This window comes from Thamnophis elegans, chromosome 2, assembly GCF_009769535.1.
Source record: "Thamnophis elegans isolate rThaEle1 chromosome 2, rThaEle1.pri, whole genome shotgun sequence".
Classification (NCBI taxonomy): Eukaryota; Metazoa; Chordata; class Lepidosauria; order Squamata; family Colubridae; genus Thamnophis; species Thamnophis elegans.
The window spans coordinates 63072032-63091683 of record NC_045542.1 but is presented as its reverse complement, the minus strand read 5'-3'; the positions used below and the strand labels follow the sequence as shown (position 1 = coordinate 63091683).

Here is a 19652-nt window from a genome sequence, read left to right as displayed (position 1 = left end):
GTCCCTTCCTACAAAATTTTTCAAAGCTTTAACAATCTACTTTTGTAAATCCTTTATAGGACAGTTATCCAGGTCACTCTTGGTTTGTTATTTTCAGTAAATGGCCTTTCCACCCCCAACTGCAACCTCCACAGATCCCCCCCTTTTAAAATAATTGAAAGATTCTTATTATTTGGCTTCAACTGGAGGTTCATTTATTACTAATTTTGTTTGGAGGAGATTTCTATTCATTATTTTATTTATCCTACAGTGTAGACAATGTAAGACAATAGATTTGTTTTACTCCATTTATCAAAAAGCTGGCAAACTGCAAAATGTTTGAAGTCCTGACAAACAGTTAATTATGATCCATATTATGTTTCCCTTGCCTATTCTGATCATTATCTATCCTTTCAAAGGACTGTTCTTCAGAATGCTTGCACTAGTTTTGTGTTAGGAAGTTAAAGTAAATATGGAGCAGCCAAACACAGTTGAGAAACCAAAGTTTTATTTGCAAAAATATACTCTTGATATCATGTGACTTTGTTTTGTATGAAAGAAAGTAAAGTAGATTTGATAATTACACTATAATAAATAAAACATAATCCTGCACATAATTTAGCAAACATAGAATGAGCATGGAAATACGCTGTGTAAAGCTTTGGACAGCTTTCTCTACATGTCCTTGGGAAACCCTATTTGTGATCGATTTTGATCTTTCTTCTTCACTTCTCCCCAGATGTCTGACAGATCTTGGATAAACTGCTGGATCTGAGAGCAAGGAAGAAGAAGGTCAGATCTGTATGATAAGGGGTGACTCCCTAATAGTACAGGATAGAATTTACTGCTGCTTTAGAACTTAAGACTGCTGATATGGCGGATATCACCAGGGGAAGAGAAGCAGGACGCATTTCTCTCCAAATGCAATTAGTCATCATTTAATAATCACAATTGGGTTTGGCAATTTGGTTATTAAGCAAAGTAGTCACTAAGTGAAACTGTGATGGTGACTGTGCTTACAATCTTACTTCAGTTTTTGTTTTACAGAAATCCATAAATGCAAGAATTGGTCATAGTTATTTTTTCATTACCAACGGTTTCCAGCTGACCACAGGAATTCTGTGGCCATTTCTCTTTGACTGCTGGGACTCTGCATGAATCAATTAAGCATTGGGACTACACTAGTCAGGCCCTGAAGCTTTTACAGAGGCGATATCAGGATCTGATGCTTTTTGGAGTGCCTTTCTGCCATCTTATGTACAGTTCTACTTTCTGAATACTTTCTGGTAGTTGGGATACCCAAACCGTAACAAAAACTGACAAAGTCCTGACAAGAGCAGTGATGCCTAACCTTTTTGCCATCGTGTGCCAAAAGCAGAGGGACTGCAGGGGGGGGGGGTCGTGCATAGGCATGCCCACACCCAAAATTCTATGTGTGCGACCCCCCCTGCACATGTGTGCACAACCCCCTCTCCCCGCTTTTTGCATGCAATGGACCCATTTTTCGCCCTCCCCAGGCTCCAGAAGCCCAAGGAGGGCGAAAATGGCCTCCCCCGCCCCCTCTGAGGCCCTCTGGAGCTTCAGGAGGCTTTCCTCCAGAGAGCAAAAGTCATCCCTATGGGCAACCTGGAACTCTGTTACTGAACTTCTGGGTTGCCCATCGGGCTGTTTTCCCCTTCAGAGGCTTCAAGAGGCTTCCCTGAAACTTCTGGAGGGAGAAAAATGGCCCAACGCACAAACCGGAAGTCCATTCCTGAACTTCTGGTTTGCATGTTGGGTTGTTTTTCGCCCTCTGGAGGCTTCAGCAAAAAAACAGCCAAAAATGAAGGCCGAAGTCAGCTGGCCATTAGGCACACTGGAGCTGACAGGGCAACGCCTCACGTGCCCTAACAAATGGCTCCGCATGCCACCTGTGGCACACGTGCCATAAGTTCACCATCACGGGACTAGAATATATGCTAAGTCTACTCCTAAATCCAAAGGGACTCCAGGCCCAAATAGAGTTTTTCTGAATCACAGGCGAAAAATGCTTCCTGCCCCTCATTTGAATAGTGTGGTAGAAGAAGAAAGAAAATTCATTCATGCATACCATATCCAGCTGCCTGTGAGTGTCCTCCAGAGGCACCATTAAAGTTTCCTTCATCTGCTTGTTTACACTCTGATAAAGATTCAGTGTAGCCATCTTGATGGTGCCCAGCATCAGGGTTTTCTTTGCAGCAGTGTTCTGGATATGAGCCCAGCGGGACTCCTATGGAGGAGACAGAGGCAGAAAAGAACATGTTGACAGAATTTTGATGAACGCCACTAATTCCTGCTTCCACTATAAAATAGACCTCAAACAACCATGAGGGACATGGCACAGCAAGCAAAGCAACCGGTTCCACCACAAATGCGCGAACGACAAAAGCGCGCCTCACTAAACCGCGGTGACAAAACCGCGCCGACAAAACCACGCGACGAAGGAGCGACGAATGAGCCCTGAAGCGCGCCGACAACAGTGCGCCGACAGAAGCGCGATGTAACCTAACCCAAAACCTAACCCTAAACCTAACCCTAAACCTAACCCTAACCCTAACCCTAAACCTAAACCTAAACCTAACCCTAAACCTTACCTTAACTTAAATCACGCTTCTGTCGGCGCGCTGTTGTTGGCGCGCTGTTGACGCACTTTTGACATCGTGGTTTTAGCGCCGCGGTTTTGTCGGCGCGCTTATGATGTTCGCGCTTTTGTCGGGTCACGAAGCAACCAGCCTAGAGAGACTCTCTAAGCCTATTGTTCAAAGGAAAACATCCTCATGGATGGCCCTTGGTGGCTCTGTGGAACAGCCTAAGCCAGTGTTTCTCAACCTTGGCCACTTGAAGATGTCTGGACTTCAACTCCCAGAATTCCCCAGCCAGCAGTTGCTGGGAGTTGAAGTCCAGACATCTTCAAGTGGCCAAGGTTGAGAAACACTGGCCTAAGCCAATTGTGGTTGATCTGCTCTCTGAGCTTGGAATTCTGCCATCCATCCCTCCTAATAAACCAACGTTGAGAGCAACAGACAGTTCTTGACTTCCAAGACTATGGTTTGCTCACAGATTTCCCTGAGAAAGAAAGACGCACAGGTAGTCCTCAATGTATGACCATTGAGCCCAAAATTTATGTTGCTAAGTGAAACATTTGTTAAGCACATTTTGCCTGCATTTTATGACCTTTCTTGCCACAGTTGTTAAGAGAACTCCTGCAGTTGTTAAGTTAGTAGCACAGTTGTGAAGTGAATCTGGCCTTCCCATTGACTTGGCTGGTCAGAAGGTCGTAAAAGATGGACACTGCAAAGATCATAAATATGAACCAGTTGCCAAGCATCTGAATTTTGATCATGTGACCAAGGGATGCTGTGACAGCTGGAAGTGTGAAAAACAGTCCTAAGTCCCTTTATTCAATGATGTTGAATGATCACTAAACGTTCTAAGTCAAGAGCTACCTGTTTCCTCACCCCACCCCACCCCATCTGCTTACCCAGGCAATGACATCACTACGGGCATGGTCAAAGCGCAGCTGCAGGCGGGCCAGCTCATTGTTGTGTTGCAGAATCTCATCATCTTTTTCTTCTTTGTAGCGGGCCAGGCGCACCTTGGCTTGTTCGATCAACTCCAGCCCCTCCTGGGCTGATTGCAGGAGATCCCGGTGCATCCCAACTAGAGTTTTATAGCGTCCAATGACTTCCCGGATTTCTTCAAACTGCAGATGATGCCTTAGGTTACAACTATCCTGAAGTGCTAATCCTTTTTAGATTGACAATCAAGGAAGGATAACAACTAAATAATAATAATAATAACTTAGACACTTTGATGACAAGTAGGGAATCTTTTCCAGAGTATAAGGTTGATTAAGTTCAGAGAAAATGCACACACAGAGATGAGTTGCCTATCACTCATTCACACTGGTTGCAGCTGAATTAAGCTGCACATTGCACAAATACAATATGCACAGGAAGAATCTTCAGGATTAAAAAAAATATCCTCAGTAGTCATGTAACTTTATATATCCTGGTGGAATACTTCTCTATGATCTATTCTGTAATTCAGACTTTGTGGTTCATTGGTTAATGATATCATTGGTTAATGATATATTAAATGAGTGTTGAATGAACTATGTGTTAAGTGAACTATGAGTTTCTAGTGGAGTACTGTGGGGAGAGTTAAATGCTACTAAAAGTTCTATACCAACCTACACTTGGTTGACCCAAACCTTAAAGAAGAAAGGACAAATCTGTCACCCAATCTAATCCTTTATACATTTGTTGGAGATTGAATCTTTGCCATACAGGGTTGTAATTAAAGGGGGGGGGGGTTAAGTACACTGGGAGAATCTCAGGTCAGAGAAACTGCCCCTTAGACTTTCCTCAGCAATTCTTTCCTCATACATACCTCAGAGACTTGCACCACCTTCTCCAAATACTTGTTGAAGATTGAGTATTGCTGTAGCTTGTTGTAGAGCTTTTGGTGCTGCTGTTTGAGAGCTGCGATCTCTAACTTGACCTTGGCAAGCTCCTTCACCCGCTGTTTCTTCAGTTCTCTTTCCTTGTTGGCTTTCTTCAGAGCTCTGATCCGTTTCTGGTCATTCTCCTAATAATCCACATATTGAATACATTTCCCACACCCCAATGAACCCAGACAAAGACAAAGACAAAGAACAAAGGCCAGAAGCAAAAGGGAGAGGGCAGGGAAAAGGTAATTGGAAATGTTAAGGTCTCCATGGAATATATGAGAATGACAGTATTTTAGAAGAAATTGCCATAAATCAGGTCAGGATAAAGGCCTAATAATGAATCTTTAGGACCTCAGGAAAAAAATAAGCCCTAACGTTTTTTATAACTTTATCCTTTTAGTGGGGAGCTGTGATGGTGCAATGGTTATAATGCAGTCCTTCAGGCTAATTCTACCAACTGCCAACAGTGCAAATGTCACCAGGCTCAAGGTTGACTCAGCCTTCCATCCTTCCGAGCTGGGTAAATGAGGACTCAGATTGTTGGGGACAATATGCTGACTCTGTAGACCACTTAGAGAGGGCTGTAAGTCTAAGTGCTATTGCTATTGGAGATGAAATTGAATCTGCAGTCTTTTGTATACAAAGCATTTTTTTTGACTGAGATATGGCACCACACCGGTCCATTAGCTTGGGGATCCCATGGAAGCCTGGAGCCCATTAAGTATAATCTTTATTGTCATTGTACTTAAATACAATGAAATTAAATGGCTAGTATAAGTTTAGTGTGCATTCTTCCTGTCTTTTTTTGTTCTTATCCTTTTTAAACTGTTTTTAATGGATAAATTATGCTGATTATTTAGTTTCAAATTGTGCACTGTACACCATCCAGAGTGAGATGAGTAGCTATATAAATTATAAGTCTATAAGTCAGTCAAATCTTTGGCTGGCCCTAGTGTGGCCAAACATGAGACTTAAATCAGGTCCTTTCTAAATTAAGGTGGCTCCTTCTTTGTTGATTTTTCTAAAATTACTAAAAACCCAAATATTTCAGAGTTTTCTTCTGATTTAAAGTTTCTCCCTTTTTTGATATGCACTGTTATTTTATCTAACAATTTGTGTATGTTGTTCCTAGCTACCTAGAATGGGATGATGACCTCATAAAGGTGATAAATAAATGGATGAATAAATAAACTACTAGATGCCATCTTTTTTGCTATTGTGGAAACATGCCATTGCTAAAAGAGGAAATAATTTTGAACGGCTATGGGTTTTATTACACATATCTCGCCTATTTTGCTTCTTTTCCAATTTGACCTTACTGTGCAACCTTTATTACTAGACCTGATGGGAAAAGAAACAGTTAGTATATCATGTGCATGGTTTCAAGAGAACCACAAAGAGAATTACTAGTTCCTAACTAGAACATAAAGGTAGATCTTGACTTGCAGCCACAATTGAGCCAGAATTTCAACCACTAGGTCGACTAGGCAATGCCATTGGTTAAGCAAATTATCAGATGACCAGATCCAATTTTTACCATAGTTGTTAAGCAAATACTGCAGTCATTAAGCAAATCATACATCATTAAATAAATTACATGGTTGTTAAGGAAATCTGGCTGCTCCTATTGACTTTGCTTGTAGGATACTGGCTGAGATCTTCACAAATCTCAATCACATGACCACAGGATGCTGCAACCATCGTCAATGCAAGCTGGTTGCCAATCACTCAAATTGCAATCAAATGACTGCAAGGGTATGTCACTTATAACTGTAGGTCATAAGTCACTTCAGTGCCATTATAATTCTGGACTGCTGTTAAACAAATGGTCATAAGTCGAGGACTCCCTGTAGGATGGAGCAATTACTATTAAAATAAGCTGGAAATCTATAAGGAATCTGTACCTGTATGAATTGCTCAAATTTCTTAATGTATGCTTTCAGCTGGACTTCTTTTGTACCAAGCTCTTCCCACCTGTTGTTTAGGGATTCCATTCTTGTTTTAAATGCCTAAAGAGTATATAATAAGTCATTTAATTATGACAGACCTTTGGGTAGTATGAACACAGTTCACTTCCACCAGGATACAAACTGAATCTTAGATGGGAATCAAACTTTATTATCTGGCAAAGGACAAATGAAAATAATATAACAGAATAAAAGAGTTGGAAAGGACCTTGGAGGTCTTCTAGTCAAACTCCCTGCTAAAGAGGGGAAGACTGGCATGGAAGTATTCATTCTGTGTTTTCAAGGTATAAAGAAATATGATAGATGTGTTATTTTCTGATCCTTCCCTCCTTCCTTCCTTCCTTTCCTTCCTTTTCTTTTTCTGTCTTTTTCTTTCTTCTTTTTGTTTTTATCTTTCTAATTTTAAAAAAATTGAATAAATTAAGAGAGAGGGGGGAGAGAGGGAGGGAAGGAGGGAGCAGGAGAGAGAGGTGGGGGGGAGATACCTCCTTTTGAGCTTCCATAGCCTGATGCACCAATTTGGCTTCTTTCTTCTTCTCCAGGAGTCGAATGGAAGGAGACGGAGACTGCTCCTCTGTTACTGGGAATTTCCTAATCAAAGAGAACAAACATTTCTAATGGAAGCAAAGGTATATCATGCCATAGGACCTATGAAAGTTGTTCAAACATCTTCACATGGCAAGGGCAGAGTTCTAAAAGAATAGCATACTGAATTTGTCCCTAAATTAACTTTCATTCAGAAAAGTTTGTACAGCTCCAGGCGGTAATCTAAGTGGAAATAACATGCCCAGTTAATCAACGGACGTGGGAGAAGGATCTGAAGAATTAAAGATAATCGTGGACTAAAAGAAGATAAGAGCAATAAAGGATGTAGAAGGCAAAATAACCTATGAGGAAAGGCAAGTCAATAGGTAGCTGAGACCATAGCAACAAATATGCCCTTTAAATGACACTTTGATGGAGATTAGTACTAGTATCTAAGTTATAGTGCTTAGTGATGTAACTGTTGCTGATTAGTCAACAGCACGATCCAATTCATCTGTGGGTGAAAAACAGTTGAATTTTAGTTTCAAAGAGAGAATATTTTTGAAAAAGTGTTTCTTGACAAATAAGATTTATTTTGCCCCTAACTGGACAAACTCCAGAAGTAGACTTGAAAGGGTATGAAAAAGTCCACAGGAGCATGATCCTGATTGCAGAACAAGGTATAGGAAGTTAAAAACAACAATAATATTTCTTCCCCTAAAAATGTAGAAACTTGCCTAGAAGTTAAAACTAAAAATCTACCCATTTTATCAGTAGCAAGCTAAATTAAAACTGGAATGTATAACACCATGTTGGAAAGGTTGCTTATGGAAGGTTCAGCGGTGTTTTATCCAGGGAAATCTTGATGTGTTTATTTTAGACTGTACTATGAATCTATGTACATAGAGGGATGTGGTGACTCAGTGGCTAAGATGCTGAGCTTGTTGATCAGAAAGGTCAGCAGTTTGGCAGTTCAAATCCCTAGCACCATGTAACGGAGTAAGCTCCCATTACTTGTCCCAGCTTCTGCCAACCTAGCAGTTCGAAAGCATGTAAAAAATGCAAGTAGAAAAATAGGAACCACCTTTGGTGGGAAGGTAACAGTGTTCCGTGCACCTTTGGTGTTTAGTCATGCCAGTCACATGACCAGGGAGATGTCTTTGAACAGCGCTGGCTTTTCAGCTTTGAAACGGAGATGAGCACCGCCCCCTAGAGTCAGGAATGACTAGCACATATGTGCGAGGGAACCATTACCTTACTGTATGTATTATATTTATTTATTTATTTATTTTCACAGTTACTCATGAGAACTTACATGTTCCAATCAACAGAAACTTTGAGAAGATTCCAAAATCCTCTTCACTAAGAGGTTTGAAACAAAACAGAAGCAAAACGACATAAGCAAATATTATTACAACAAACAGAGAAATAATCAAACACCACACTCATATTGTTTGGATTCTAGTTAAGAGAATATACAGGTAGTCCTCCACTTACAACAGTTCATTTAGTGACTGTTCAAAGTTGTAACAGCACTGGAAAGTGACTTATGATTGTTTTTCACACTTACGGTAGTTGCAGCATTCCCATGGTCACATGAACTAAGTTTAGATACTTGGCCATTGTCTCATATTTGTGACATTTGCAGTGTCCCAGGTCACATGATCTCCTTTGGTGACTTTTTGGCAAGCAAAGTCAATGGGGAAGCCAGATTCACTTAACAACTGTGTGACTAACTTAACTACTGCAACGATTCACTTAGGGGACTAACTTAACTTTTTAAGTTAAGTTAGTGAATTACTGTATTACTGTATTACTGAAACCTGGCTGGGCCCGGAGGGAGGAGTCCCCCTCACTGAGATGTGCCCAGAGGGTTTTCAGGTGCTTCATCAGCCACGACCTCAGAGAAGGGGTGAGGGAGTGGCTATCGTTATCCGAAGGTCCCTAGTTCCTCGTAGGATCCCTGCTCTGGAGCTTGTTGGATGTGAGTGCTTGCTGGTGAAGTTGGACCTTGGGGGTCAAGTGGGCTTGTTGTTAACGTACCTGCCTCCCAACAGTGTTACAACAGCCCTCCCCTCGCTCCTCGAGTCAGTAGCCGAGCTGGCAGTTGAGTTCCCCAGGCTTATGGTGCTGAGGGATATCAATTTGCCTTCGCTCGGCGAGTGCTCTGATGGGGCGCAGGAGTTCATGGCTTCCATGACAGCCATGGACTTGACCCAAGTAATTCGGGGCACAACTCACTCAGCGGGTCACACGCTTGACCTCGTATTTCTCTCGGAGCAGTGGAGTCATGATCTTGGTTTGAGGGGTAGTGAGATCCTGCCCCTGTCATGGTCGGACCACTTCCTACTGAGGCTTGACTTTCGGAGGCCAATCCCCCACTGTAGGGAGGAGGAATCGATTAGGTGGTTCCACCCCAGGCACCTAATGGACCCTCTGGGTTTTCAGACGGCGCTTGGTGTTATACCTGATACTCTCGTCTACAGTCCAGTGGAGACCTTGGTCACTGCTTGGAACTCAGTGGTGGCGGAGGCTCTAAACCGGATTGCGCCTTTATGGCCTCTCTGAGGTAGCGGATTCAGGAGGGCTCCTTGGTTTACTGAGGAACTCCGGGAGATGAAGCGCCAAAAGAGACGCCTAGAGCGCCATTGGAGGGCCAGTAAATCTGAGTCAGACCGAGCACTGATGAGAGCCTATATCAGAGCCTCTCTCGTGGCAATACGGGCGGCAAAATGTTCGCATTTTGCCGCTCTTATTGCATCCGCTGAATTGCGCCCAGCCGCCTTGTTTAGGATAACCCGCTCCCTCCTGAAAGGGAGGGATATGGGTGACGCTTTACAAGGTAGAGCTGAGGAATTTGCCCAGTTCTTAGCGGACAAAGTTGCTCGGCTTCGGGCAGACCTGGACTCCAATTGCTCAGAGCCAGCCAAGGTACCAGGGGAGGGTCTTGAGCGGAATTTATGGATTGATTTTCAACTTGTCACGCCTGAGGAAGTGGACAAGGCCATGGGAGTGGTGAGTGCCTCCACTTGCATGCTGGACCCGTGCCCCTCCTGGCTGGTCGCAAACAGCAGGGAGGTGACACGTGGCTGGATCCAGACGATAATCACCACCTCTCTTCGGGAGGGATCCTTCCCGCCCCTCCTAAAGGCGGCAGTGGTGAGACCTCTCCTGAAGAAGCCGTCTTTGGATCCAGCCATTTTAAGTAACTACCGTCCAGTTTCCAACCTCCCCTTTGTTGGGAAGGTTGTTGAGAAAGTGGTGGCCTCTCAGCTCCGGCAGTCCTTGGATGAAACCGATTATCTGGATTCCTTCCAGTCTGGATTCAGGCCTGGCTACAGCAAGGAAACTGCTTTGGTCGCACTGATCAATGATCTCTGGAGAGCCAGGGATGGGGGTCATGCCTCCATCCTAGTGCTTCTTGACCTCTCAGCGGCCTTCGATACCATCAACCATGGTATCCTTCTGCGGCGGTTGTGGGAGGTGGGAGTGGGAGGCAGCATTTTTCAGTGGTTCTCCTTCTACTTCTCGGACAGGTCGCAGTCGGTGTTGGTTGGAGGGCAGAAGTATGGGGTGCCACAGGGTTCGGTCCTGTCCCCCCTCCTGTTTAACATCTACATGAAGCCACTGGGTGAGATCATTCGGTGGCACGGGATAAAATACCATCAATATGCGGACGATACACAGTTGTATCTGTCCGCCCTGTTCCAACTCAGTGAAGCGGTTGACATGATGTGTCAGTGCCTGGAGGCTGTTAGGGTCTGGATGGGTGTGAACAAGCTTGCACTCAATCCCGACAAGACCGAGTGGCTTGTGTTTTTCCCTTCCAAAGATTGGCCTTGTATTCCATCTCTCATGCAGCTGGGGGGTGAAATTATACGCCCCTCATACATTTCAAGGTGCTAGTCATTACTTTTAAAGCCCTACATGGTATCGGACCTGGGTACTTGAGAGACCGCCTCCTGCCAATTACCTCCCTTCAACCAATCAGATCCCACAGATTAGGCCTCCTCCGGATACCATTAGCTAGCCAATGTCGACTGTCGACGCCCCGGGGGAGGGCTTTTTCTGTGGCTGCTCCAGTCCTCTGGAACGATCTCCCTGTGGTGATTCGGACCCTCACCACCCTTCAGGCTTTCCGCAAAGCCATTAAGATCTGGCTATTCCGGCAGGCCTGGGGCTGATGAGTTTCCAACTCCACTTGAATTGCTGATTGTTGTGTAGTTTTTAATTGTCTAGTATTTTGCTTTTGTCTTGTTCGTTTTTGTATTGCCCCCTTCCCCATGTGTTTGTTCACCGCCCTGAGTCCCTCCGGGAATAGGGCGATATACAAGTATAATAAATACAAATGCAAATACAAACTACTGCAATGATTCACTTAACAACTATGGTAAGAAAGGTCATAAAATGGGGCAAAGCCTACTTAACAACTGCCTCACTTAGCAACATAAATCTTGGACTCAATTGTTGTCATATGTCGAGGACTATCTGTGTTGTATCTCCAGTCTCAAGGATGCCATATCTGTAACCTTCCTATGACAATTGGTTTTGCTTATAGATGATCCAATTGATTATTAAATATTGAATTCTTAAAAAATTGTTCTACAAAGTCTTTTATAAAATGCATCTCACACAGTTTTTTTTAAAAAAACATATTAATAGTAACATGGTGGAGGGAATCAAATTAAGGCTACAGCATTGAGGAATAAATGAATTATCCCTCCATCTGGTTTCACAAAAGCAACCTGATTTCCTATTGTGTGATACTGGATTTTAAGCTAGATGAAACCTTGATCTGATCTAATAGTTGTCTTCTAATAAATGTTTGTTTGCTTGCTTTTGCAAGGAAGGATTCAGAAGGGAAAAGATTCCAGGAATGAGAGAGTAAGAACAGGGTTCAGAAAGGGGAAAGCAAAAAAATGTTTTGGTGGAACAGAGAAACATTTCAGAGAGTTGAAAAGAAACAGTGGAAAGAGGAACAGTTCACTTACATCAACAGTTTCAACAATTTCTGTCCATATTGCATGCGGAAATACTCGCTTAGATCCTCTTCATCCATGGTGGTCATGATGGCTGTCCACTTGCCAGGCACGTCCTGACTCCTTTCACCACTTTATCTGAGCTTGGGAGTCAAGCAAACTGATTAGAAAAGCTGCCAGTTCAATGCAGTTGAAGCCACGGAACTTTCAGAAGAAGATACGGAAGATGCAAATGGTTGCTTAGCAACAGTAGGGATTTACTGCATTGGGAAAGATGAAAGTCCTTTGGGAAGTCATGATTTGCTCTGTAGGTGGTAGAACTTAACAAAACCTCCCAAATTCAACAGCCCCATTCTTCCCATTTGGTTGTAACTGGGACAACCTGAGATAGTATAAAATGTTGTCATTTAGTGGTTTGTTGCTTTAAAACTGCAAACATAGGGGAAGGCAGCTGCCATTTGTGCTAAATTAATGCCAAACACCAACAAATCATAATTATTTATGTGTTTCAGAGGTTCTGACCAGTTCTGGAGAACTGGTAGCAGAAATTTTGAGTAGTTCGGAGAACCAGTAAATACCACCTCTGACTGGCACCATCCCCATCTATTCTCTGCCTCCCGAGTCCCAGCTGATTGGAAGGAAATGGGGATTTTGCAGTATCCTTCCCCTGTAGTGCAATGGGAATGGAGATTTTACAGTATCTTTCCCCTGCCACGCCCACCAAACCACGCCCAACAAGCCAAGCCATGACTACCAAGCCACATCCACAGAACTGGTAGTAAAAAATTTTGAATCCCACCACTGATGTGTTTATATGTTCACATGTGTATACATGCAAAATCATTACAGAATCCACACTCAGAAGAAAAATTACAAAAATTCTCTTTACCCTTTCTTTTTTAAATCAACAGCATTTTTCAAAGAAAATATAATTGAGGCATAAAGATCCAGCAAAAAACTAATTTTGTTCCCCAATGTTATACTATATGTACTATTATATCTTTCTTGCCAGAGTGTGTCATACACAAAATCTGTGAGCGGGTAGTAGCTGCATTTAGACCAACCTAATAATTAGAAAACTTGTAAATACATTTTCAAAATCTACAGCTCTATTTATCCAGCAAGGTGTTACAAAAAGGAGATTTGACTGGACAGAGAAAAAGGGGAATTAAAGCAAGCTAGCTTTTTTTGTTTTTTTGTTTTGCTTTTTTAGTTAATGAAAATTAAATCTGCATTTGCGCACAGATGAGCATGTGTAACTCCATTTGTACAAATAGCCTACTGCTCATGCAAATGGAGCTGCACACACAGTCACCCTCCACTTGCATAGCCCAGTTCCAAATGGCTTGAAGTTTGGTAGTGGGCCATGACCCATGGGTTGGAGAGCTCTGTTTTAAAGGACACTAAGCCCTATTTTAAAGGACACTAAGTTTGTAAACCCGAGTTTCTAATCATTTACAGAAATTGTTATGTAGCTGGTTCTAAACTATTAAAGAACTTCAGAATGACAAGTTTGAAAACACTGGGAAAATCTGCATTCAGTCCTGAATAAAATAAAAATATTAATCATGAGCTTAAAAATGTAAAGAATCTGAAATAAACAACAAAAGAAATGAGAGACTAAATAAGATTTTGGTTTTAGAAAGTATAATGCTAAGGGTCCTGATATAATTAGAATATTAAAAATTTTACAAAGATATTTTAGAATTAATTTTAAAGAGCAAACAGCTTCTTGTGGGAAATATTGTAGATCTTGTTTTGGGTTTAATAAGATATAACATAAAGAAGCTGTTTCATGATTTCAAAAACTGGACACTAAAGAGGACTAACATTTTTAGCTAGAGGAAAGACATACAGACCTGTAAGATGATGTAAAATGTCATGACAGGAGAGATACTAAGACTTTTGAGGAATAAAATAAGAAAATAGCAGCCACAATATCAACAATGTCAGTTATGATATCTGCTTCTATGGATAGATTAAGTACAAAAGATGTTATGAAGAAATGTTATTAAGCCAGATGTAGGAAAAATGTATCTGACAAGATAGAGATGGTATTAAAAGTAGATTTACAAATGAATGTCTTTGAAAAGGATGCTTCTCTGGATCTATAAACAAAGCTGGCTGAAGTTTTAAAATTCAAAGGGGGGCATACAAATGACAAACCAACACAGTAAACTAGATGTTTTTTCCCCTTTGGATTTATAAAATAAGCTTGTTAAAGCATTGAAGAAATTTGTGTGGTGTGACAAAGAAGAAATCGAGAAAAAACAAATCTGACAACAATATTTGAATGAACTAAAGATTAAGACTGTTAGAATGAAAAGGAATGAATATAAAGTTGGTTTACTTGTTGAAGGTTAAAAGAAGATATGATGTTACTTCTGGCAACCTTTTATGGACTTTGTGCTGACATCAGAATTGAAGAAATGTTTTATAGATTTGTTTATAGATAAAAGATGGGACATGGGAATGAAGAGATAAATGTTGGTAACGTTAGAGGAGGTGAAGAGTCACTAAATTCATGTATACCTATGATGGTCAGAAATAATGTCTTTATATATTTCTTTTCTCTTTCTGTATTTTTACTTTTCTCTTTTTTCTTTTTCTTTGCATTTTTTAGTCCTTTCTGTTTCTGTAAGTTTAGTTTGTGCTAAATTTAATTTATAATCAAATATAGATATAGATGAAAACCAAAGACAATGGTTGCTGTTACCAATTTTGAAAGGTATCAGTGAGAGAATGGAATGGAAAAGGATAAAACAGGACATAGGCCACCCATGCCATTAACTTGTCCAATCCTTGTTGGACACTTTCAGAAAAAGGGATTGTATCACAGGTCAAAAGACACTACTCCATGTTTTAATTTTTTTTCTTCTGAACATAAAAAAATAATCTCTTATATTTAATAGTGAATTGATAGGTTTGACTTCAAATGGTACCTCCAGAAAAAAATTGTGAATGAGAAAATAATTGTTTCATTTGCACGCATCCTTATTCTGGGAATAAAGCAGAGGTGGGCTGCTACGGGTTCACACAAGTTCGGGTGATCCGCTAGCTAAGCATCTGCCCAGTTAGGTGAACCCACAAATCCCACCCCGGCTGGCCCCGCCCACCACCCCACCCCTTCCACCCCTAACAGGAGTCTCCACGTGGCCCATTTGGGATGCCAGGTAAGTACAGGGCAGAGGCTTGGGGATGAAGAAAAATGGGTTTCCAGGAAGTTCCGGAAGGCAGAGACAGGCCTGTTTCCAACCTCCAGAGGGCTTCCAGAGCAGAGGTGGGTTGCTCCTGTTTCGGCCCGGATCAGATAAGCCAATAATGGCGGAGATGGTGGGCTCTGCCCACCCACCCAGGCGCTTCTGCGCACAAGCGAAACAGTAGTAAAAAATGGAAACCCACCACTGCTCCAGAGTCCGGGAGGCTGTTTACACCCTCCTGGAGGCTCAAAAAAACACCACCACCCCATGGTGCAGGAGGCCAACTAGGCCATGCCCAACATGGCCACGCCCACTCAGCAACTGGGCAGAGAACTCATTGCTAAAATTTTTGAAGCCTATACCTGGCGTAAAGCTATGTTTTTGTCTACGTTAATGGAAACAAATTTTAGGCAAAATGAAGAGAAAACATATTTTTATGCTCCCTTTCAGAAAGTAGGCAGAGTGCCTTTGGAGGAGTTTTATCACTGCTGAATGCTAAGGGTGCACTTGACAGACTCTCTTCATCTTGTCCATGAGGCCAGATGTGTCCATAAAATCTTGTGAAGCATTTCCCAATCATGTTTTCTCTTGTGGGGTGGTTCTGCAGGTCCTGATTTAATTATAGCTAGAGTATAGCTAGGAAAGTAAAGTTTTATATTTCCTTGCTGAGGGCTCAGCAATATTTGCGTTGTAATTATGTGGAGAATATAAAGCCATGCTTTCTATTCAAATTTGTTTCCACTGAGAGGGAAGTTAATCTATTATGGTCAAGCTAGATGTGTGGTTAGCTTTCTGTTCTTTTTTTTTTAAAAAAAATACATTATAGATATAACCATGTTGGATCTATCATATGACGAACAGGGTTTTTAAATCTTTCTCCCCAAATTTGCCATTTGTTCTTGTCAGCCATTTGCTCACAATTTCACCTGCTGTGCTGCAAATGAGGACAATGTTGCCTGTTCAGTACTCTTCTCTCCATTTTCAACATTGTGAGAAACTCAGCTTCTGGGGATGGGTCGGGGAGGAGGAGATAGAAACCCCAATTCTAACTGGATTTTTTGTTTTGCAAAAATGAAATGGACAAACACTTCTTTAGAGTTATAATGACAAAACGTCCCTCTGAATGGCCTGTTTTGTCCTCTTTGCCCTGCATTAGACCTAAACAATCTATTTCACATATTTACAATAGATCTTACTTATTTCATTTGTTACATTTATATCCTGTCTTTCTTCCAGGAACAAGAGGTTAATAGGTGCAATATAGGTATTGGACTGTCACTTAGAAGACTGGCGTTCAAGTCCATCCCCAGCCATGGAAATGAATTTGGGCCATTCACTCTCTTTTAGGACAACCTATCTCGCCAGATGCTGTGAAAAAATAAGAGGAAAAATGACACCTTCTGTCTTAAACTCTTGATTAAACAGCAGGATATACACCTAACAAATCTGTGAATATTTTCCATTGATTGTTGTTATGATGATCAAGTCAGCCAAAATTAAGGAAAAAGACAAGAAGAAATAAAAGGGGCTAAAATATTAAAAATGAAGAGAAACATATTGAACCTCCCTCTGAGCAGATAATGGAATCTGAAACTGCAGGGGAGAAATGTGCTGAAGAAACATGCTGGTTAGAGTGATCAAATGAATAGATCGGCCCTGTTCATTCACTGAAGCTGAGTTGTGCCCTCCCCCACCTCATTCAGGGAATTTGTTCCTGTTAGCACCTTTAGAATCCTCATTAATGCCTCAGAAAACACATTCTGATAGTCGCCTTCTTCTGTTCTCCAGGTATTGTGGGCCCTTCAGTTTGAAAAGAGAAGGTGGGAAGTTCACCTGCCATTTTGGATTCAGGTTTCAGGATGTATCTAATCTAGGAGTTAATTGCTGAAAGTATTTGGTTCTTTTTCAGTTGAACTTTTATTTCTGAATGTCATGAAAAGATAGAAGGATGGTACCCATGCTTTTTATTTTATTTTTAAAAAATCTCAATCCCAATGTATTTTGCAAAACAATAACATCCATTTTTTGGGGGGGGGATTATTTATTTGTCAAATTTATATGGTCAGTCCTCTTGATTAAATAACTCTGCAACAATTAGAACTTGGGATGTCACAAAATTGGAAGCAGCGGGGCAAATCAACCACTCAGATATATGCAAGATGGCCCACGATGAAGCAGAGTGGACCTTCATTCTGCTATAAAGAAGATATATTTAGACTGAGAATGGATGGAGAACAATAATGTAGATTTGCAGATGATGGAGAATGTGGTAGCCAGATAGCTAAGTAGGGTTCCCATTGCCCATACAGATGTTATTCTGTTGATAGACCATATGACCATCAGCTACATAGCCAGGTTCAGGGTTTTAATATTGACATATAAGACCTTTAACTACAGTGCTGTGGTCTCTAAGAAACCTGACAAGGTGCTTTCAGCATGATCAGCTATGATTGTGAGGGTTAGCATCTCTCAGTATGCAGAGAATTATAGACCATCTGGTGATGGCATTTTCATTCTAGAATGCTGTCCTGAAATATGTATGCCACACTTTAAATCTTTTACGCATCTGTTAAAAAAACCCTCCCTTTTCCATGTCTGAATTAACATAGTTTTGGTTTTGTTCCCCTCTTTTCCTTCATTTTTATTGCTTCAAATTCAATGACATACAGGAAATAAATTATGTTAGGCAAACTGTCCTCTGCCCTTCTATCAGCATAATAACCCTTCCAAAAACTAAATGGGAGCAAATGGGAGCAAATTTTTAGTAGCTGTCTGGAGGGGAATCCAGAAAAGGGAATCTCAAGTTTGAAAAGGATAAAATTTGCTCAGAATCTGTGAAGGAAAAAAAATCCCCATGGCATCCCTGTGGACCAAGAGTTGGGCAGCAATTCAGAATGCCACCACCTCCTAAGAGCTCTCTTCCCCATTCCCTCCTGGTCATGTGACCCAGAGGGGAGCAAATATTAAGTTTTCCAGGAACCAGCTTTATTTAAACTGAGCATAGGATTTGTTCTGCTTTACTCTATTGTTTGTACTTCATATTTTAATAGTGGTTTACAAACAGTTTGGAGATCTGTAGGAATGTAAATCTTGTATTCACCTAAAGAGAAATACATGAAGTTATGCATTTAAAGAACTTTGCGCTAGAAAAGCAATTTGATGCATCCTATTGCTCATAGTTATAGACTCAGATTAATTCATCCTGATTTTTTCAGAAATGGACCACTAGATGAAGATTAAAAGTTTAAAAATGCTAGTGCCTTTTAGATCCCTTAAAACAAGTATTTGTTATTCTGGCTTCTTTATTTGTGGGTGGCGCAGTGGTTAGAATGCAGGCTAATTGTGCTAACTGCCACCAGTTCGATCCTGAGCAGTTCAAGGTTGATTCAGCCTCCCATCCTTCTGAGAACAGTAAAATGAGGGCCCAGATTGTTGAGGGCAATAAGCTGACTCTGTAAACCACTTAGAGAGGCCGTGAAAGCACTGTGAAACGGTATATAAGTGTAAGTGCTATTGCTATTAAAACTTTGGTGATTGCAGCAGATCAGTGGGACAATATCATCTGCCTATGTTGGTTGTTCATAACAATCATAAATTGGTAATAGCAGTTTAACTAGGTAAATAAATATATATATCAGTCATGTTGCTGCCAGTTGTTGAATCCCATTTCACCAGCATTAATATACCCAGAAATAATGAAAGATGCTGACATCTGACATCAGGTGACTTACTTATTGCCCATGCCAGAGTCAAATAAAATATGGAGTGACTAGAGGGGATGTGGGAAGGTGTCAGCTGGAAGACTGGTGGGGTTATCATATCTTCAGATGGATCAATGAAAGGGGAGGAATATAGAAAAGGTTGACTCAGTGTCCTAAGAAGCCTCTGTCTTTCCTTAGCTTTGCATTGTAGACTAAGCGGGTGAATTTGATTTGGAAAATTTTCTGTGATTAAGTGCTTATGAGGACTGGCATCAAATTGGCATCTGCTTGGCAGCTCAGGAACTCTGCTTTGCATGAACAAGTAAAGGTACCTTCTTTCAAACTTCCAGTCTGTAAGGACTTCTTGTTTTCTTCAGATTTGGCATCTATGGAGATTCTCAGTCATCCAGGTCATGGTTGTCCCAAAGGTACTGGACTTTCTGATTTTTCTTTGAAGATGTTTCGCTTCTCATCCAAGCTGAAGAAGTTTCTTGGATGAGAAGCGAAATGTCTCCAAAGAAAAATCAGAAAGTCCAGTTGCCTCTTGAAAAAAAAGCTCCTTTGGTTCAGATATGGTGGTTTCGTTGATAAAACGCCAACATTCCCTGAGAAAGAGATAGCATTTGTCAGTTAGTTCTAGGACCTAACAATTTGGAAAGATGTCTTCTTCTAGCATGATTAAAGTAAAGGCAATGGTGGGATTCAGCCGGTTCGCACTACTTCAGGTGAACTGGTTGTTAAATTACAACCACCACCCCCGCTATCAAAGTGAATCCTGGGTGCTGTGCTGCAGTGGATAAATGAGCAACAGAGTGGCCTGTGCGAGGGAA

At 41.3% G+C, this 19652-nt stretch overlaps 1 protein-coding gene across 1 annotated transcript; it reads right to left on the bottom strand.

Annotated features, from left to right (window-relative positions):
• Positions 1–654: 654 nt before the first annotated feature.
• Positions 655–12010, bottom strand: CCDC42 (coiled-coil domain containing 42). Its single transcript, XM_032239025.1, has 7 exons — positions 11934–12010; positions 6903–7008; positions 6355–6459; positions 4390–4587; positions 3479–3700; positions 2069–2227; positions 655–750 (listed from the first exon to the last, which is right to left on the bottom strand). The coding sequence occupies exons 1-7, from the start codon at positions 12008–12010 to the stop codon at positions 655–657; spliced, it is 963 nt and encodes a 320-aa protein (XP_032094916.1).
• Between the last annotated feature and the right edge of the window lie 7642 nt (positions 12011–19652).

Coding starts and splice junctions, on each gene's coding strand:
- CCDC42 (XM_032239025.1), bottom strand. CDS start 12,010: ATGACCACCATGGATGAAGAGGATCTAAGCGAGTATTTCCGCATGCAA. Junction 7,009..11,933: donor AAATTGTTGAAACTGTTGAT/GTAAGTGAACTG, acceptor CTCTTTGATTAG/GAAATTCCCAGTAACAGAGG. Junction 4,588..6,354: donor AATTTGAGCAATTCATACAG/GTACAGATTCCT, acceptor GTGGATTATTAG/GAGAATGACCAGAAACGGAT.